Here is an 18,333-nt window from a genome sequence, read left to right on the forward strand (position 1 = left end):
ATACTGTATGTGCAATGTCTGTAACCTCGTACTAACTAACGCATGTTGCACAACATTCGATTACAGTTGGGGCAGCGTACACAAATGGCCCCTTCGCAGTCACACGCAGTGCGACCGAGAGGTAAAAAAAAAAATCACAATACCTTGCAACAATAATAAAAATTACATCTTGATCACAGTATTTTCTGTAATTTACAGAAGCACCTACTACACTGGCAGAGGCACAAGCGTGTGAACATCTTGCAGTGTCCCCCTGAACGCAGAAGAAAGCTTCACACGCGATCACACAAAAGCACCCATTGCACCCATTCATGCATGCATATTTTGTAAATAACCCCAAATTTGCAAATAGTTTATCAAATGTGAAAATGGAGCTGTTATTTCCCTGTATAGTACGTAAATAGCGCACACGCACGAGCACGCACGCACACCACGCACACGCACGAGCACGCACACACGAGCACGCACACCCACACACATGCACAAACATTCCTGTAAATAATCATTTTGTAAATAGTTTGTGAAATGTGAAAATATTGCTGTTTACACACGCTATCAGATATGTAAATAAATCCTTATTTTGCTATCAAAAACACATTTTCATTTTTTTTTTCATGTTTTATGGAAGGCAAGGACTTGTTGAGATATTTGAGATGTCACTAAACCAAAAAATATTACTGTAAAAGTCACTGTTTTGCAGAAAATGCATCATTTCACAAAAAGCTTCATTTCTCCTTATTTTGCCCGAGATTCTTGAATTATGTCAAATCAAGCCATTTTCAAATGATGATTACTAAAGAACAGAATAAGGTAGAATCATCCTTTTTTTCTAATGAAAGAGGAGACCCCAATCTTTCAAACGACACCCACCATGTCTATTTAGTCATAGCACACAATATTCTAATAAGCACTGAAAATGGGTGAAAATATGCGAAATCTGGTGGGATTCTGGAGTTACCTTGTCAGAAAATGCGTGGGATTGAAAGAGTTAATATTGTGCTCCTGAGTTAATGTTGGTGATCAGTTTGAATGTATTATTATTTATTGATTTTATGTAATTTTATTTTTCCGTATCATATGGTTTGACATGGTCAGTCAAAAAAATGTTTATAGTTTAATTCAGGATTTAATTTTATTATTGAATTTTAGAATTCACTTTAGATCTTTTCTGTTACAGTTAATAAAGCTATTCTTTGTTGTAAGTTGGTCCATATTTCTTTCTTTTTTTATTCTCTTATACGTTAATACAGTGTTATGCAGAGATGTGCTTATAACAATTTTATAGACAAACGATACAATTTAGTAGCGGGGGGGCAAGATGTTTTCTTCTTACTGGGGTGGGGGTGGGGGGGGGGGGGGGGGCATGACAGAAAATAATTGAGAAGCACTGCCTTAGAGCTACAATGTTTCGCCGTCATTTTCCTGCTATGGATGCCAAAAGGACAACTTTGCGAATGTAGTTAGCCTGGGTGGTGCTTGCATCAAGTGTCAGACCGCAGATTACCTTCCACAGCTGGGGCCTGCAGGTGGTCGTCACTAACTCCCGTGATTCGGGCCCGTCGCTTTTTACGTTCAGCTTTGCTCTTGCAAGCTTTGACTATGTTGTTGTTGTTTTTTTCCACTAGCTTCTCCAGCTATTATTATTATTATTATTATTATTATTATTATTATTATTAAATAATAATAATAATAATAATAATAATAATAATAATCATATTTATTTTATTTTTTATTTTATTTTAGAAAATCATCTTGCGGGCCGGATTAAACCCCTTTGCGGGCCGTATGTTTGACACCCCTGTTCTAATGCTATTCTTTGACCAGTAGATAGTACTATGGACTGTGCACTGGGTTTAAAAAACACATTTTAGGACAGCACAATAATGCATTGATTAGAAGCCAACTGATGACTTCACAGCATGGTTTGGATGGCGACATCGTATACTTGTAATGATTATTTTTGCTGCTTCACCCGCGAGTTTAGTTCTTGACATGTTACATGTGTATGGTGAATCCTAGAGCAAGAAAAAAAGTGATGTTAAAGTATACAATATCATGGAAAATGTTTTTATTTACTTATTATTTGCATACAAATTCAAGCTCAAGCTCATTAATTTAGCGTCTGGATGTGAAGCGAGCCTGAGTTGTCAGAATTCTCTCATAACACCACAATTATTTTTGCTTGTTGTTTAAAAAAAAAAAAAAAAAAGTCACTAGAGGGCTTGGAAAACTGTTCGGTACGTTGGCAACACTGAGAGGCCGCTCACTTTGTCTCATGCCCTTGGTCGTCATAGTAACAAAAGACATACAGCCGCTGCATGAAAATGACCAGGCTCCCCCCCCCCACCCCCCATTGCCCCCACCCTAAAATAAAAAAAATAAAAAAATAAAAGCAGCAGCAACAATTTGAACTATAAAGTGCCAAGAGGATATCAATTATACTTTTATTCTTCATCTCCTTTATCGTTTACCATAAGAATGTCAGATCTTTCAGTAAGACAAGCAGACAGAAAATGTCCAGAGACATGGAAAGTGAAGTTTGAATAAATGTATCCGCAATGTTAAGATTTGTAGTCTGCGTGCCAAGTACGTGGCGATAACCATCCGCTCGCAGGCACGGCACCACTGTTCACGATGTGCTGAGACAAATAACAAGTGAGGAGGGAGGTCGCCGACTGACCTCCTGAATGGATGTTTTGGGGATTAGTCCCGTCCAACACTTCCCTCCAAGTGGCCAATAGATTGCTACTTCCAGAAATGAGTCACTCGAAAAATGATCACCGAGCCGCCGTCGTCGCCATGCACTGTATGATAATGGATAACCATTACAACCCACACTCCGCGCACACATACAGCTCCTCGGCATCACTTGAAATATGACGCATGCAGTACGCTTAGCGAGCACTTAATGTCCAAAAGCGGAACATTTGCTGAGATTTACAAGACGGGCGACGGGAAGGTGATGGTGGCATGAGAGGTGGGGTTAAAAACGACAGTGCGTCAATAATTATCTCATTTTATTTACGGGGATGGACGACTTGAGATGAGGTTACAGAGGTGCTCTCTCTATTATCTGCCTACTTTTGTAGCCCCGTCCTCTCATTGATGGTTCTTTTTTTTTCCAGTGGTCACAGGATCCATTTTATTTCTGCAAGGATTAGGACTCCGCTCATAAAATCTATTTTAATTTGGCAACGCGCAGGTCAACAAAATGGTTCCCAGAGTATTGGCGGTGTGCGCTCCCTCCCAGGCTAAACCTCTGGGTCACACTGAAAGATACATATTTATTAGCATTGTTGACCCACATTATTGTGTTTGCAGAGAGAAGACCTATCCGTGATGAGATTTGCCACCATTTGCGGAACGTTGTTGGTTCTGGATTAGATCAGCAGTTGCTACATCTTGTACTTTACTATTATCTTTGGACATTTATGAAAACACACAGTAGTGACCTTGGTTATCAGAGTTTGGGATTTTTCATAGGAATTTAGGCTTTTGTTTTTTAAATTCAATTAGTTTTTGGAGCAGGTTTGTCTTTCTTTCTTTCTTTCTTTCTTTCTTTCTTTATTGAAAATGGTTAATTTTAGTTTTTTTTTTTCGTTTTAGTATTAGCTTTAGGGTTTTTTTTGTTTAGTTTTTTGTTTTTGTTTTTTGGTGACTGTTTGACCTTCATCTGTAGCTACAGCTGTACAGCAGGACCAAAATAAATATATTTAAAATGAACCTCAAAAGCTCAGGTATGATATTAATTCAAGGGCATTTTTGACATACAGTAATTATAGTTAGTTTTATATTTTATAAACACAAGATGTAGTTTCAATTAGTTTTCTTTTCTTTTCTTTTTTTTTTTAACAATACTAACCTTGGCAATGACATTATTAAGTAGCATGTAAAGAATGGCCACACAGGGTTAAATACAATATAAACATGGATAGAGAGAACAAGAATCACAATTGTTCAGGAAATCGCTGTAATATTAGTTATTAAACCATATGCCTGTGAGTATTGTTATAATTGTCAGTCTGCGTGTGTTCTTTGACTGTTTGTGTTGAAATATTTGTTGCTTAAATGGATATAAAACTGTGACACTGAGCTATTTGATTCATATCTACGGCATTTCAGTGCCAAATAAGTTCTCTTGTATGTCAAGCTTATCGGCTCAAACATTAAGAACAGTGCAGCACAGTAAAATAAATAAATAAATACTACTAATAATAAAAAAACATAACATGGCTCAAATGCAACTTCCAGTAACAGCCTCTCCCGGGCTTTTTGGACTGAGACAAAGCAATAACAAATGCCCTTGGTGTTTTTATAGTGTCATAATTCTGACTGAAACTGTTACTGTACCACCTGCCTCCATTATTCACTCCCTGAAAAGAAAAAAACTGTTTGCACTTGCATGTTGGTGAATGTATTGCTAGGAGTTTGTATTTTTTTTGTTTTATTTTAGAATTCCAGTCAGTCTGTTCCTTGTTCGATATAACAACCAAACCATGATTTATTTTGACTTGTACATTTTTTATTTTATTATTTTTGTAATATTTTTTTTTGTTTTATTTTAAAATTCCAGTGAGTCCATTCCTTGTAATAACTAAACCAAGATTATTATTATTATTATTATTATTATTATTATTATTATTATTATTATTATTATTATTATTATTATTATTAATAGTAGTAGTAGTAGTAGTAGTAGTAGTAATATTTATTTATTTATTTATTTATTTATTTATTTAGGGGGGGGTTCATTAACATCCCTAATCAATATGTCAGTGGTGGTAAAAGTCTTAATAAAAGTTTAACATTTAAAAAAATAAAATATAAATGTCTGCTTCAGTAGGCCAAACATTTCCAGTGTGTGTGTTTACATACTCGGGACGCTGAGGGTTGTAACCCAGCGGCAAGCCATGCGATTAGCCATGCTCCACTCGTCACTGGAAATGGAATCGCTGACAGACAGAACGCCACACCCCCACCTATTATTGACACACATAAACGCACACACCTCCGCTGCAATTCCTCTCAGTTTTGTCTCGGAAACGCCAAACAAAGCCATGCACAATTTACTTGATCCTGGGCATTTGTTTAACGGCGCCCTCCCCATTTAACCCACCCACTCACGTGTCTGTCTTGTCCAAGCAAATTTACCTAGATGGTGTCGTAAATCTTTTGTTGTGATTCCATGGCTGACAGCGATTGACAGTGTGAGTGTTTTAATCCCATTTGCGGCTAAAAATAGATGTGCGCGACTTGTAAAAGGTGTTAAGTAGCAGAGTAGAGTCTTATTAAAAGTGACGCCAATTTGTGTACTTGTTAAAACTTGTGTGTGTTGAATTGGGGACTAGAGAAGCTCCATTGAAATGCATTGAGGGGAAAAAAAGTTTAGAATGAGCCAAATCCACTTTGTCAAACAGACAGTAAGCACAGCTTAGAAGAGTTGAGCTCTATTGGCTGAATTCTTACTTGTCGTGTAGTGGATTTCATCACGGGTTACTAGTCGATTCTCGATCTAGATATTCCAGATTCCTACTTTGAATTTGAGTGCAAAATAATAAAAAATATATTGTACATTAGTTAGGAAAAAAAACCTTAATTATAAGTTGTAGTATTAGAATAAAGGTTTTCCCTGCAAAAATATGGAAATGTGTGGCTTTGAGTATATTTAGTTAAACAGACGTTTCTGGGCTGTCTAGAGTGCATTGATCTGCCAACAACATGCAAGCTAAATTAGAATATGGGGAAGTAGTTGCATGGACATTTATATTTAAATTGTTATGTGCTGAGGTTTAGTCCCAAAAAACGCAGACACAAATAAGAGTATTTATTCACATCATGAGGCGTGGGACAAACTAGACGAGAAACAGCGATAGTTGCACAGAGGAACAGAGGTAATAATCCGACAATCGCAGGATTTTTGCTGTATATGCAGATTTTGGCTATTTGGCTATTAATAACAGCGCTCCACTTATATCAATCCATTTTCCCCATTGAAATGAACTGAAAAGCCCATTACTGTGTTCCCCCACTACTTCGCTGTTTGGTTATTTTGGATTCACTCTATCGCAGATTTTCATCTGTGACATTTGTAACCCGCTTTCTGGTTCAAGAAAGCCATTTTAAGATTAGAAAGAAAAACTTGAACGTAGTTATTGAGACGATGTTTTGTCGTCGTCGTCCTCATGAGCTGCCGGGGTGCGGCATACGCATATGCAATTCAAATTGAAATTCACCTTTTTTTTTGTGGGGGCGCAGCACTGTAATCCGCAGCCCTGATAACTCAACAATTACAAAAATAAAGATATAAATAAAGAAAAATAGCATTATAATGTAAAATATAGATATAAAAACAAAAAGATAATTTAAAGAAATACATTTTATTTTCAAATTTAAGCCAAACGTGAAACACGCATGCACACTGTAGTATTCGTGGATGTCCTAATGAGTGATGTCACGACCCGAGTTCAGCGGATCTTCGCCATGCTCCTTGCAAGTGTTTTCATTTTGTATTTGTATAGAATCTCTTTTGATATTTCTTCTGTTCACATTTACACAATTTATTTTTCTGGGAGAGGTGTGAGCAGTATGTCAATGACATTTTTCACCTGTCAGCTTGCAAGAAAAAAACAAAAACACTGCTTTGTATATCTGTTTCGTTTGTCGGACTAAATTTAGCGACACTGTTAACAAAAGCTTTGTGGATCGTCTCATGATATTTTGGATTTGTCTTACGCTGGTAAACTTGTCAAAGCTGATCTTCTGATGATTCCGATGATTGGAGGTTGATGGTCACACGGTGATGTCAAAGAGCATTGATTACCATGAATATTAGAATTGTTTTTTTTCTCTTAAAATATCCTGACATGTGTCAAGTATCTTTATATTGCCGCTGCAAGCTGTCATCTTTCCAGCAGCCAAGCACCAGCAGCCCTTTACTGTCTTTGAATTAGTGACAGCTCATTTCTTCGGGTCACCGCTCAAGCATCGGAGACTTTGAACTCACTCTGTTTACTTCCCTCATCTGTTGTTGTTTTTGCTTTTGACAGACTGCTTGTCATCACGGTGAGCTGGGGATGAGCTCAAATTCGACTTCAAAGTGCATTTGGATTCCGCTTTGGTTTTGTTTGGAGGGAATAGTGAGGCATGGAGAGACATTTTATCGGCTCTTTTAGCATTTCTGAAATGCAGTAGTTTCGTAGTTTTTTTGGGTTTTTTTTGTGGTTTTTTTACGGGCAACATACTGTCAGGCATAGACAATGTAGTACTTAATTCTCGAATTTCAGTTCTGTTCTTTATATCGATTTTGAATTATTTTATACCAAGTGATATTAAAAACCAATATGCCACACTACAAGGTCTTTTCATTTAAACACTCAAAGACAAGGGTTTTATGTTGTACTGTAGAATTGTAATCATATACAGATTTAACAGTCAGTATGTTTTCTATGTTATCCTTGCACTGATCCGCTATCGATGACATCTAAAGGTCTCTGGTGTAGGTCACAAGAACCGGTTGTGTCCCAAGTTAGAGGTTCTTAAAATTCGAAATTAATTTGTGTATACCCTAACATCATACTAAATACAATTATCTCACACCTATGCTAAAATGCTCTCATATAATATTGTAAAATGTTCTCATAGGCTCTGAGCATGTCCTTGTGGGAACATTTTGGTGGTCCCCATTAGTCCAGACTTCTTTTTGAGGGGGGGGGTGGTTTTAGACTTTAGGTTTTAATTGGGTTTGGGTTGGGCTTACAGTAAGTGTTAGGATTAGGCGATCAATTTGCAGTTTAAAAATACAAATTCAAAACAATTGAAGATTACTCATGGAGTTCCTCAGGGGTCTGTGCTGGGCCCTAAATTATTTATATTGTATATGAATGATATCTGTTGTGTCTCGAAAATACTCAAGAGTGTCTTGTTTGCGGATGATACAACTTTCTACTGTTCTGGAGACAACTTGAAGCAGCTTCTGACTACTGTGGAGTATGAATTAAGTACAATAAAAAATTGGTTTGATATGAATAAATTATCATTAAATTTAAATAAAACCAAGTTCATGGTTTTCGGTACTAGACCAATCACTCATCAAGTTAAAATTAGGGTGAATTTAATTGAAATAGAAAGGGTGTATGAAAATAAATTCCTTGGAGTAGTTATTGATGATAAATTATGTTGGAAACCACACATAGAAAATGTTAAAAGGAAAATGTCAAAAATCATAGGGATACTCTATAAAACCAAGGAGGTCCTGAACATGAATTCACTATATACATTATATAATACATTATTATTACCATATTTGACCTATTGTGTGGAAATTTGGGGAAACACATATAAAACAAATACTGACACTGTTTTTAAATTGCAAAAAAGAGCCATAAGGATTATTAATAGATCAAAATATACAGAATCAACACATCCACTATTTATTAAATTAAATACAATGAAATTTTATGACTTGGTTGAGTTTAAAATAGCACAAATAATGTATAAAGTATACAATAATCTACTCTGCCACAGTACTCAAAAGTTGTTTGAAATTAGAAACTGTCCTTATGATATAAGGGGTACAAGTGTATACAAAAAACCCAAAACAAGAACAAATATTAAGCAAAGGTGTGTCTCCGTTAAAGGAGTTAATTTGTGGAATAACTTGGGAACCGAACTGAAAAGATGTAATTCACTTGTTGAATTTAAAAGAATGTTTAAAAGTAAAATTCAATATTATTATTTAAATCAGATATAAGTTAAGAAGATTGTAGAAATGATTTATTCATTTACTTATTTTTCTTTGATGTATTAATATGAGTGTAATGAAATTTGTATATATGTGTGTTACTAGTGTATTTTTATTTCTATTTTTAATTTATTTTTTTATACGAGTAGCATTATATTTTCTTTTATTAAAAATGTAATTTATTATAAATAAGTGATAGGATATGAAGAATAAGGGGTAGGACTGGATAAGTTTTCAACTTCTTCCTACTCCCTTGAACATATACATAGATATTTATTGGATGTTTATTTTATTTTATTTTTTTTTATTTTTTTTACTTTTAACTTTGTGTTTATATAATTATACGTGTATATGTGCATATGTTCAATAAACTTCAAACTTCAAACTTCAAACTTCAATTGTTAAGGTTAGGATAAGGAGTTAGGAAATTGTTAGGTTTACACACCAAAATGTGAATGACAACACAAGGATGAGAAGACAAGACTTATTCGTTTTCACTCGCAGCGAGGAGAACAGAGATGCCAGGTACAAGCTGTCAAAGATGCTCTGGGAAATCTCTTGCACCCTCTCTTATTTATTGGGACTGTTTCCTGTCCGGTTACAAAAAGTAGTGTTGCACGACTAAGGGGTGGGGAAAGCGCAATAGTGCAACGCTGCATTATCTTAGAGTAACATATCTGTCTGCTTGGATGTAAGTGTGTTGCAAATAAGCATGTAATTATCCATTAGCAATGAAAGTTCTCGTTTTCGTTTCTGTCCAGACGGTGTGACTGATTTTAAACACAGCCACACTGTCTGGTACAGTTCATCTGAAGAAAGCAGTTCACTTAAAGTTCATATGAGTGTAAAGCATTTTATCAAATATATAATAACTTAGATACACTTTAAACATAATATTTTAGAATATTTGAGTTATGTGTCAGTATGCGAGCGGTAATGCAATTATGTCCTCCTTGCACGTAATACCACGTACCACTTTTTTTACACACAAGTGCATACAACATCAGTGTGACATGACAAAAACGGACAGTTGAGCTCCAGTAGCCAGCTGGCACAACGTTGGTCCGGTAGTAGACTTAAAAGAGCTCATTAGCGCCTCTGCTAAAGATCTGTTTACTAACTGTACACATGCACACTAATGGGCAGCTAGCTTGAAGCATGTGGACGATGGGACTGATGGCAATAATTATGTGTATGTCCATGTGCTGGCCTGAAATAAAAGAAGGCAAGAAGTTTAATTGAATGCAAAATGACAAGTACGGGGTAAATCAAAAGTTTGTGTTGATTTAACTTTGGAACCTGCATTTGAGGCTTTGTGAACTTAATCCAAGCTGGAAAATTAGAAGTTTTTTAGGTTTCCTCAGAAAGGTGTGTAGTTACTTTTCAACCAATGTGGGAAATTCCAATTAGTATGGTAAACATGCTATACGAGCAATCGCTACTGCCGGTGCTATAAAAATGGGTCAGAGCTTTATTTTTTTATTTTTTTTATTTTTTTTAAATGGAAAAAGGATTGAGCTAAATTTATCAAACTTGGCTGTATGCCTGCACTAAGCATGTGATATGACACTAGATTGTAAACACTGAAGAGTTGTGCATTGTGAGGTAGGGAAAAGGGGTTGATTCCGTTTAGTTGATCAGTGAGAGAGATTAAAACTAAGAATTAAAAAAAAAAAAAAGTCAAAGAAAATAAAAACTAACTAATGAAAAATATGAAACTATTATGACCTTGGTCCCAAGTTTTTGGTTATGTTATACTAAGATAGCTTCAGGAGAATACTGCCAAAATTGTTGTTGTTACAGTTTCATAAAAAGATCAACCGCAAAACTGGATTGTTTACAATCAGGGTGCATGTTAGTATCTAGGGAGTTAGCAGACTTGTAAGGCTTCTCACTGCACTGAGTGTCTGACAGGCTTGCCGGCCCCTGCCAGGCTCCTCTTGGCTAAAATGTTAGAAACGAATGCAATTAGCAGATTACCAACATGCTAATTAGCCACTTGCGGCTGCTGAGAGATGTTTGGAGAGGAGAAAATAGTCTGGGGAATTGTGATCCCTCTCCTGAACTGTTTTGTTACTAAACAAACCAAAGAATGTGACAGTATATTTTTTTAATTTGCAGTCGTTTAGATTAGTGGTACCTCAGAATTGCTCCACCATGAATGATCTCCTCCCCAATATCCAACTGTGGAGTTCTCCTTGACAATCAATAACGGACGCAAGGTGGCTTTTAGACACCTTTATTATAGTTTGTACTACGTAGTACTAAGGGTTGAAATCTGCTGTGATTAATTCCCACAGCCTTTGGTAGTCGGACACTGTGGAGTGAGTTGGTGGGCAGTGTGTCCATGTTTACAGATGGCGCTGGCTGGGATTAAAGGAAACAGTCCCTCACCAGCCTCCCGAGGCAATAAAAGAGGGCTGGCAGGGGGCAGGTGAAAGTAGCCGGAGATGAGAAAAGGGAGCGCAGTAAATAAGAAAGGTGGGTGCGGTGGCGAGGAAACAAGAGCTGAGGCAGACTAAAAATAGGAATTATAAATATTGTGAAAATAAAAGATGGTCATTAGAAATATATACATCTTTAAAAAAATAAATAAATCCAGTGGATGAGATTGGGTGTGCACAATATGCAGGATTTAAGTAAAAAAGAAAAGCAGCAATGGTAGCAAAGCAGACTGGGGGAGGTACTACAGAGAAGAGGTCAAGGTGGAACTATACAGGAAGGAACCAAAGCTTCAGACACGATGTATTTTGATTCATACCCTGCAGCAATCGCCACAGCATCTCATGCCTGTGTTTGTCCATCTGGGTCAGTGAACGAGAGCTAGCGTGTGTCTGATTACGTGTTTGAAGAAATCTGATGGGTTTTGTGTGAGGCTGCTCGTTGAGGCACTTTTTTTTTTTTTTTTTTAAGACCATGTCCAGCCGCCTGAGATGAGTAGGCGATTATAGCGTGACCCTCCGAGGGCCAGGATCTTATTGGTCTAGCCAGGGTGCATTAAGGGCCCATAGACAAACCTCTGCTATAGGATTATATACCTGCTAGATTTCCAAAACTAGTGGGACTTTGAATAAGTTTTTCGAGTCATGAGTCATTGCTTTTTATTGGAATTTATTTGTTTTACTTTGTACTACTATCCAGAATGTGAGTTATTAGCAGGCTTCAGATCTGCACATTAAAAAAAAAAAAAAAAAAAAAAGCGAGGAGCCAAAGTCACCAATGCACTTTTAGGCGTCTAGTGAACAGGACATACGGTCAACAAAATACAAAATGAAAGTATTTGCAAGGAACATGGGCAAGACGCTCTAACCACATGGTAAACGGCCAACCTGACTGACTCTAACTCCTCATGTCAGTCAGTAGACCACACCCCTTAAAGGCCCACTTCATTACATGACTACTGCAATGTGTTTGACTTTGTGGTTAATTACGCATTATGGAACCAGTTTATTTATTTACATTTTCTTCTCTCAAATCTTCTGGTTTTATTATATTTGACATGTATAGTTTACAATATAGTCCCCCCCCCCCCCCCCCCCCCCCCCATTATTCTCTGTTTAAAACATGTAACAAAAATATTGGCTCTTTTCCGGGGGCTGGAATGTATTAATTGCATTTCAGTTCTTTTAAATTTACATATATTTGGTATCCGAGTAAACTAAGATACAAGCTTAGTCATTGAACAAATTAACAGAAGTGGGCGCGTCAATGAATTGTGAACATCCGTCATTCGGTAATCGATTTACAGTCTGGACACCCTTCCGTCAAAATTTCAAGCATTGTACTTATCAATCTATCATTCGTCATTGTTCAGCAAAATAAGCCCCCGTCAATGTTTCCGTCATTCAAAGTAGGCATCCGTCAATGCTCCGTCATTTTTGTCAATCCATCAGCAATGTTTAGTTTGTCGATTTGTCGAAGTTCCCCGTCAATCGGCAATGGGCAACAAAAGGGGCACCCGTCATTAATGGACTGAAGGACCTTCCGTCAATATTGACGGAACCCCCCCCCCCCCCCCCCCCCCCTCTGCAAATTAAGCTCAAGGTACCACAGTACTTGAAATCCTTGATAACAACTGTGTAAATATAACATTTTTTTCTGTAAATTGCTAAAAAAAAAAAAAAATGGAAAAATTCACCGGGAAGGTGCATGGAAAGTGTATGAATCTGAATACCTGCAGCTATGTTTCAAATAATCAAAAAAACATAAATTTTTTCCCCCCCCGATTTAAAGCTGCAGTAAATGGAGGTGTGGGCATACTGTAGGCCACCCTTTTTTTCAGTTATGTTTTATTCTGGAGTGGTCCCAGGATCAAATTTTCGGAAGAACAAGCAGAATAGTCAGGTTCACCGTTAAAGAGGCCACATGGATTGGCAGTATAGCTCCTACGAATTGTAAGACGTTTGAAGGTTGAGTCCTAATTGCATTTACTGTATTTTCCCTGTGATGTTTTTTTTTCCAGGGTTGAAGATGCAGTGGCATCCCGAGCAAAGCCAGTGGGCTGAACAGCATTTTGACATCTCTTCAACCACATGCTCCCCAGCACACAAAGCGGAGCCATACCGTGTAGTACCAGGCCACCTACAGTGCTCCGCCGCCTACCAGTATGCCTGGGCAAACGATGACATCTCGGCCCTCACCGCCTCCAACATGCTCAAGAAATATGCAGAGAAATATTCCGGCATCCTGGAGTTGCCCGTTTCCTATGCCGAAGCCTCCACTTTCCCAGGAGGAATAAGCGGACGGAAGGGTGAATCTGAAGCCTGGCAGGACGGTGTCTACCCTATGAGCTGCATACCTGAGGTGGTTGCCATCCGCAAGGGCAGTGTTGCAGCAGCTCCTGAGGTGATAACTGGTTTGTGTAGCTCTCCCGGTCTTGCCTCCAGCACTCTGAGTGAGCCCAGCTACTCCAGCAGCAGCTGTGGCAGCCACACTGCCACCACACTCCACTCATCCTCATTGCCTTCTCAGGAATTTGATGTTACTTACAGCGGTTCCTACTTGCAAAGTAGTTACAATACGCAGTCTGCCCCTGCACATCCTTCCCCATTGCACAACTCTGGACTCCTGCAACCACCTCCACCACCATCTCACTCTACCTTAGTCCCAGCATACAATGGAGGCTCACCAAACTTGTCTAGTTATAATTATACCCCTGCAGCATACCCTGCTCAGAACTCAGTCGGCCCTGGATACAGCACCGGAGGAGTGCCCCGACCATCCTCATACCTCCCCTCCGGCATAGCTGCACCAACACCCATTCCTCCTTATCCATACCATAACCATAACTTGACCCCAATCACCCCAAGCCATCTGAGCAGTTGCTCCTCCAACTTGCTGAAGAGGAAATCTTTCTTTGTGACAGGCCAGGGAGATATTGACTCTTCTTACGCAAACTTTGGCTATGAGCAGACTCGAAGCTCAACTGAAAGCCCAATGTACAGAGTGGCAGACAGCAGCAGCACAAACAGAAACTGCAATAGTCCCATGGGCAGTGGCTTTACTCGAAGTTCTGAGAAACAGTCCACACTCCCGTTGGAGGAGCAGCAGACGCAGCAGAGAAAATATAGCAGCCAGGCAACTCCCAACCCACTATCTCCATCAGCCTATGTCTCTTCCTCACTCGGGGGTTCTCGCATGGCAGACTCTATCGTCAACTTTATAGCTCCACCCCTCAGTGAGCAAAGTGCTGAAGATCATCGTGTCCGTCACTCCCACTCAGGTGCTCTCTCCTCTTCAACCATGTCCTCCTCACACTCTGCTGAAGAGCAGCTAAAAACCTGTGATCCACACCTTTTGGACATGGTAACCTCTGAAATTGTTCAGCAGGGTCCTCCTATGGACTGGAGTGACATTGCAGGCTTAGAACTGGCCAAAGCGACTCTGAAAGAGGAAGTTCTCTGGCCCATTTTACGCCCTGACATGTTCAGGAGCTTAGGATCCATTCCACGTTGTGTGCTGCTGTTTGGCCCAAGAGGCACTGGCAGGACGTTGCTCGGCCGTTGCCTGGCCATCCAGCTTGGGGCATCATTACTTCGACTCAGTGGTGCTACTTTAGTCACCAAGTGGCTGACAGATGGTATAGAAATTATCCGAGCGTCCTTCCTGGTAGCTCGCTGCCGTCAACCCTCTGTACTGTTCATCAGTGAGGTGGACATGCTGCTTTCGGCACAACTCACTGAAGAAAGTCCCATTCACAGACTTAAGGGGGAGCTACTTTCCCAGCTGGACTTACTTCTAATGGGCTCGGGTGTGGATGGAAGGCACCAAGTATTAGTGGTTTGCGCCACAAGTAGACCCCAGGACATAGATGAGGGGTTGCATAGGTACTTTGCTCGGCGGGTTTTGGTTTCCCTGCCCGATAGTGTAGCCAGACGCCAGATAGTCAGCCAGTTTCTCACCCAATCCCAGAATAAATACTGCATAAGTGAGGAGGAGTTCGCACTGCTTGTCCAACGCACTGAAGGTTTCTCGGGACTTGACCTGTCCAGACTTTGCCAGGAAGCCCACTTGGCGCGGTTGCACATATCCACACAACAGGGCATGGAGATGGCCAGTATGATTCGGCCACTAACCTACCAGGACTTTGAGAGGGTATTTTGTAAATTTCATGCCAGTGTATCGCAAAAAGAGATTGATATGCACACTGAGTGGAACAAAGTATTTGGGTGCAGAAAATGAAAGGACATACTTGATGTAAATTAAGAGGCCATTTTCCTCAGGGCACACATTGTGTCGGAGGGGGGAAAAAACAAACAGTAAGGCCTCTTTGAAAATAATTCATACTGACATTGCAGGATTTGTATGTACACTGTATATGTATATGTATCAGGGGTGTAACAGTAGGCTACATGTATTTGATTGTTTTTTGGTACATGGTAAGTATCAGTGCAGATAGGGGGACCCAACTAAAACATAACGTCGCCATTTATAAAGTCTCTCCCAGACCCTTCAGACTGAGCCAAAGCAATACATGCCAGCAGTTTTTAAATGACAGAAGTGCACTCTGTCCAAAAAGTCACCTGGCTTCCCTGATTTCTCTGGAACCATTGAGGGAATGCTAAGAGATAAGCTAACTCGCGCTTCACTGGCTAGCATGTTGATTAGCTAAAGTTGTGACTTTCACTTATTACAAGTACCATTATTGCTACATGAGTTCAAGGAGTAACAATGTGACACCAAGCAACATAGAATGGAAGAGGCCACAGAATCCATGCTAACTGCCAAAGCTAACATATATGTAAATGAGTTAAAGTAGTCTAGCTACAAGCCACATTACAGAGAAGAGTAAACAACTACAAATGGTAAACTAGCAAGAATATAGATTAATAAGAAAAAGAGGGAGCTACACAGTAACAACACTGGAAATGATTCAATATGTGCGCACTACTTTAATTTATTGGAAATTGGCATATCGTTACTATGTACGATTCCTAACAAATTTATTGGACCACCTTTTAGAAAAACGAGAAGAGACCAGCTGGCATTATGAAGTGTTGTAATGCAGACTTTGAATTCCACTGAGCTCTCCATGCTATAATTTGACATCGTAATCAAGGACTAATATGTGTTAAGCCCCCACCCCCTCCTCCCCCCTCCCACCAGTGTTTTTTGTACAACAGTGAATTGGACAATTCCTGGATAAGATAATTCAGCATGAAAAATATTTAATTTAAAGAGCAAGTACATGAATGGACCACAGAAACAATAATAAAATATAATGGTGTTTACCAATGCTGTTAATTTGGTGAATCTGTAGCATAAACATCCCAACCGGTGGTGGTCTAATAAATTTGTATAGCGCTGTGTGTATATCCAACTATCTTTATGCACTTCCTTCCAAAAGTATTGTGACAGTGAGGCCAATTCCTTTATTTGAGACGGGCAAGCATTTCATCTGAATATGACACCAACATTTCTGCTTTTATTTATTTCCACATATTTACATCTGGATCAGATCACAATTTCTACTTCTTGCTCAGATGAACTCCTTTGTCATTTTAGAAGCATGTTTTTGGTTCTTATTCGTATCCATGATGAGGATCTCCCAATCCATTTGGTTGCATCTTTCTTAAAATTGGCGGACAAAACATTGTTGCTGAATTTGGAGTTCATTTTGCTGCTGACATCATGTTGTTCATTAATGACGTTTTGTCAAGCTGTCCCAGAAGAAGCCATGCAAACCTGAGCCATTCCATTAACTCCATTGAGTTCCATCCACAGGTGAGCTCGTGTGGGATCATGACAAATCCCAGCTTGGCCTTCGTGTTCTCTGTGGTAAATGAGTTGTTTGCATCTTGTGTAGTTTTTTTTTTTTTTTTTTTTTTTTTTTTTTTTTACTTTTGTTCCTGTTAATGTTATTTGGTACACCAATTGGACTTTTCTTATTGAGGCCAAATGTTTTGACTTTGGCCAAGGTTTGAAAGTGGATTCACAATTGCTTATTTTTCACGGGTAGACACAGCTCTCAGGTTTTCATTTTGGTTACGGTACTGGTAAATGATACTTAATTTTCTATAGTAAATGTAGTGGTTATGCCACCAAATGTTATAAATGTAGTCTTTGAATAGAAAAGCCAAATCTGAAACCGAGCGTGGACAGTAGATGTATTCTGATTGCTGTCAAATCCAAATGTTTTCAGTCGACAGCAAAATTAAATCTTCCAATTGTCGAGGATGGGGTGACATATGCAAGATTTAGTTGGTTATCCAAGTGCCTGAAGTGGTGCTTTCTGATTTTCATTTGCATCATATACTCGACATAGCATAGTTGACATTCATAGATGGAATTGTTGAAAAATGATGAGCTTTATACCAGTGTGTTCAACCCTTGGCAGTTAGCCATGTTTTTAATATCTTTACTGGTGAAACATTTTCTGGGCCCCGACCCCACAAACCAAACAAAAACTCAGGAAAAAAAAACAACAAAAAAGTTTGTGAAACCTACTGTAATCTCAAGATATCTTACCAAGAGGTACCATAAGTACTTGTGGACATATTATGTAGTTTAAAAATAAATTTCACAACTCCAGTGTTAATGAATCCCTAGTCTACAAAATGGCTTTAGTCTGTCTGTAAGTAGTCAGCCTCAGCAGGTGGCACAAGGCGCCCTAACTTGTAAGGCTAAGAAAACAACCATTGCCAATCAAGGGGGGGGGAATAAATCTTTTTTGTTTGTTTTGGATCTACGAAGGCAAACACTACAAAAATTAGTTTTGGAGAGTTATCCCCTCCAAAAAGTTAGTCAACTCACTGACCTCAATGAGAGTTTGCATGTAGACAAAAGGTCAACGCACATATGAAAATGTATGTTTTTTTTTCTTTCTTTTTCTTTCGTTTTTTGTTTTTTAAATATCTGTGTTTGTGTAGACCTGGCCAAGATGGGTGCAAAGCACTGTAAGGGGTGCCTGGCAAGCTGCACAGGTGAATGTACAGCACTTAAGATGTCCTGGATTGATGCCAACACTGACTATTGTTTATCTTTTTTGTCAAGTTTTAAAGTCCCTGTAAAGTGAAAATATGTATTCTACATTTGACACATCAATTTGAATGATTTTTTTTTTTTTTTTAAAAAGCCCCGCACATTAGATGATC

General features: G+C 38.7%; 1 protein-coding gene across 1 annotated transcript in view; it reads left to right on the forward strand.

Annotated features, from left to right (window-relative positions):
* The window catches only part of LOC144015018 (fidgetin-like), a 37,672-nt gene extending 20,646 nt beyond the window's left edge, over positions 1-17,026 (forward strand). Inside the window, exon 3 of the mRNA XM_077515323.1 lies at positions 13,203-17,026. Coding sequence (XP_077371449.1) covers positions 13,203-15,421 — 2,219 coding nt within the window. The 3' untranslated portion in view covers positions 15,422-17,026. The remainder of the gene's footprint in view (positions 1-13,202) is intronic.
* The last annotated feature ends 1,307 nt before the right edge of the window (positions 17,027-18,333 follow it).

This window comes from Festucalex cinctus, chromosome 2, assembly GCF_051991245.1.
Source record: "Festucalex cinctus isolate MCC-2025b chromosome 2, RoL_Fcin_1.0, whole genome shotgun sequence".
NCBI lineage: Eukaryota > Metazoa > Chordata > Actinopteri > Syngnathiformes > Syngnathidae > Festucalex > Festucalex cinctus.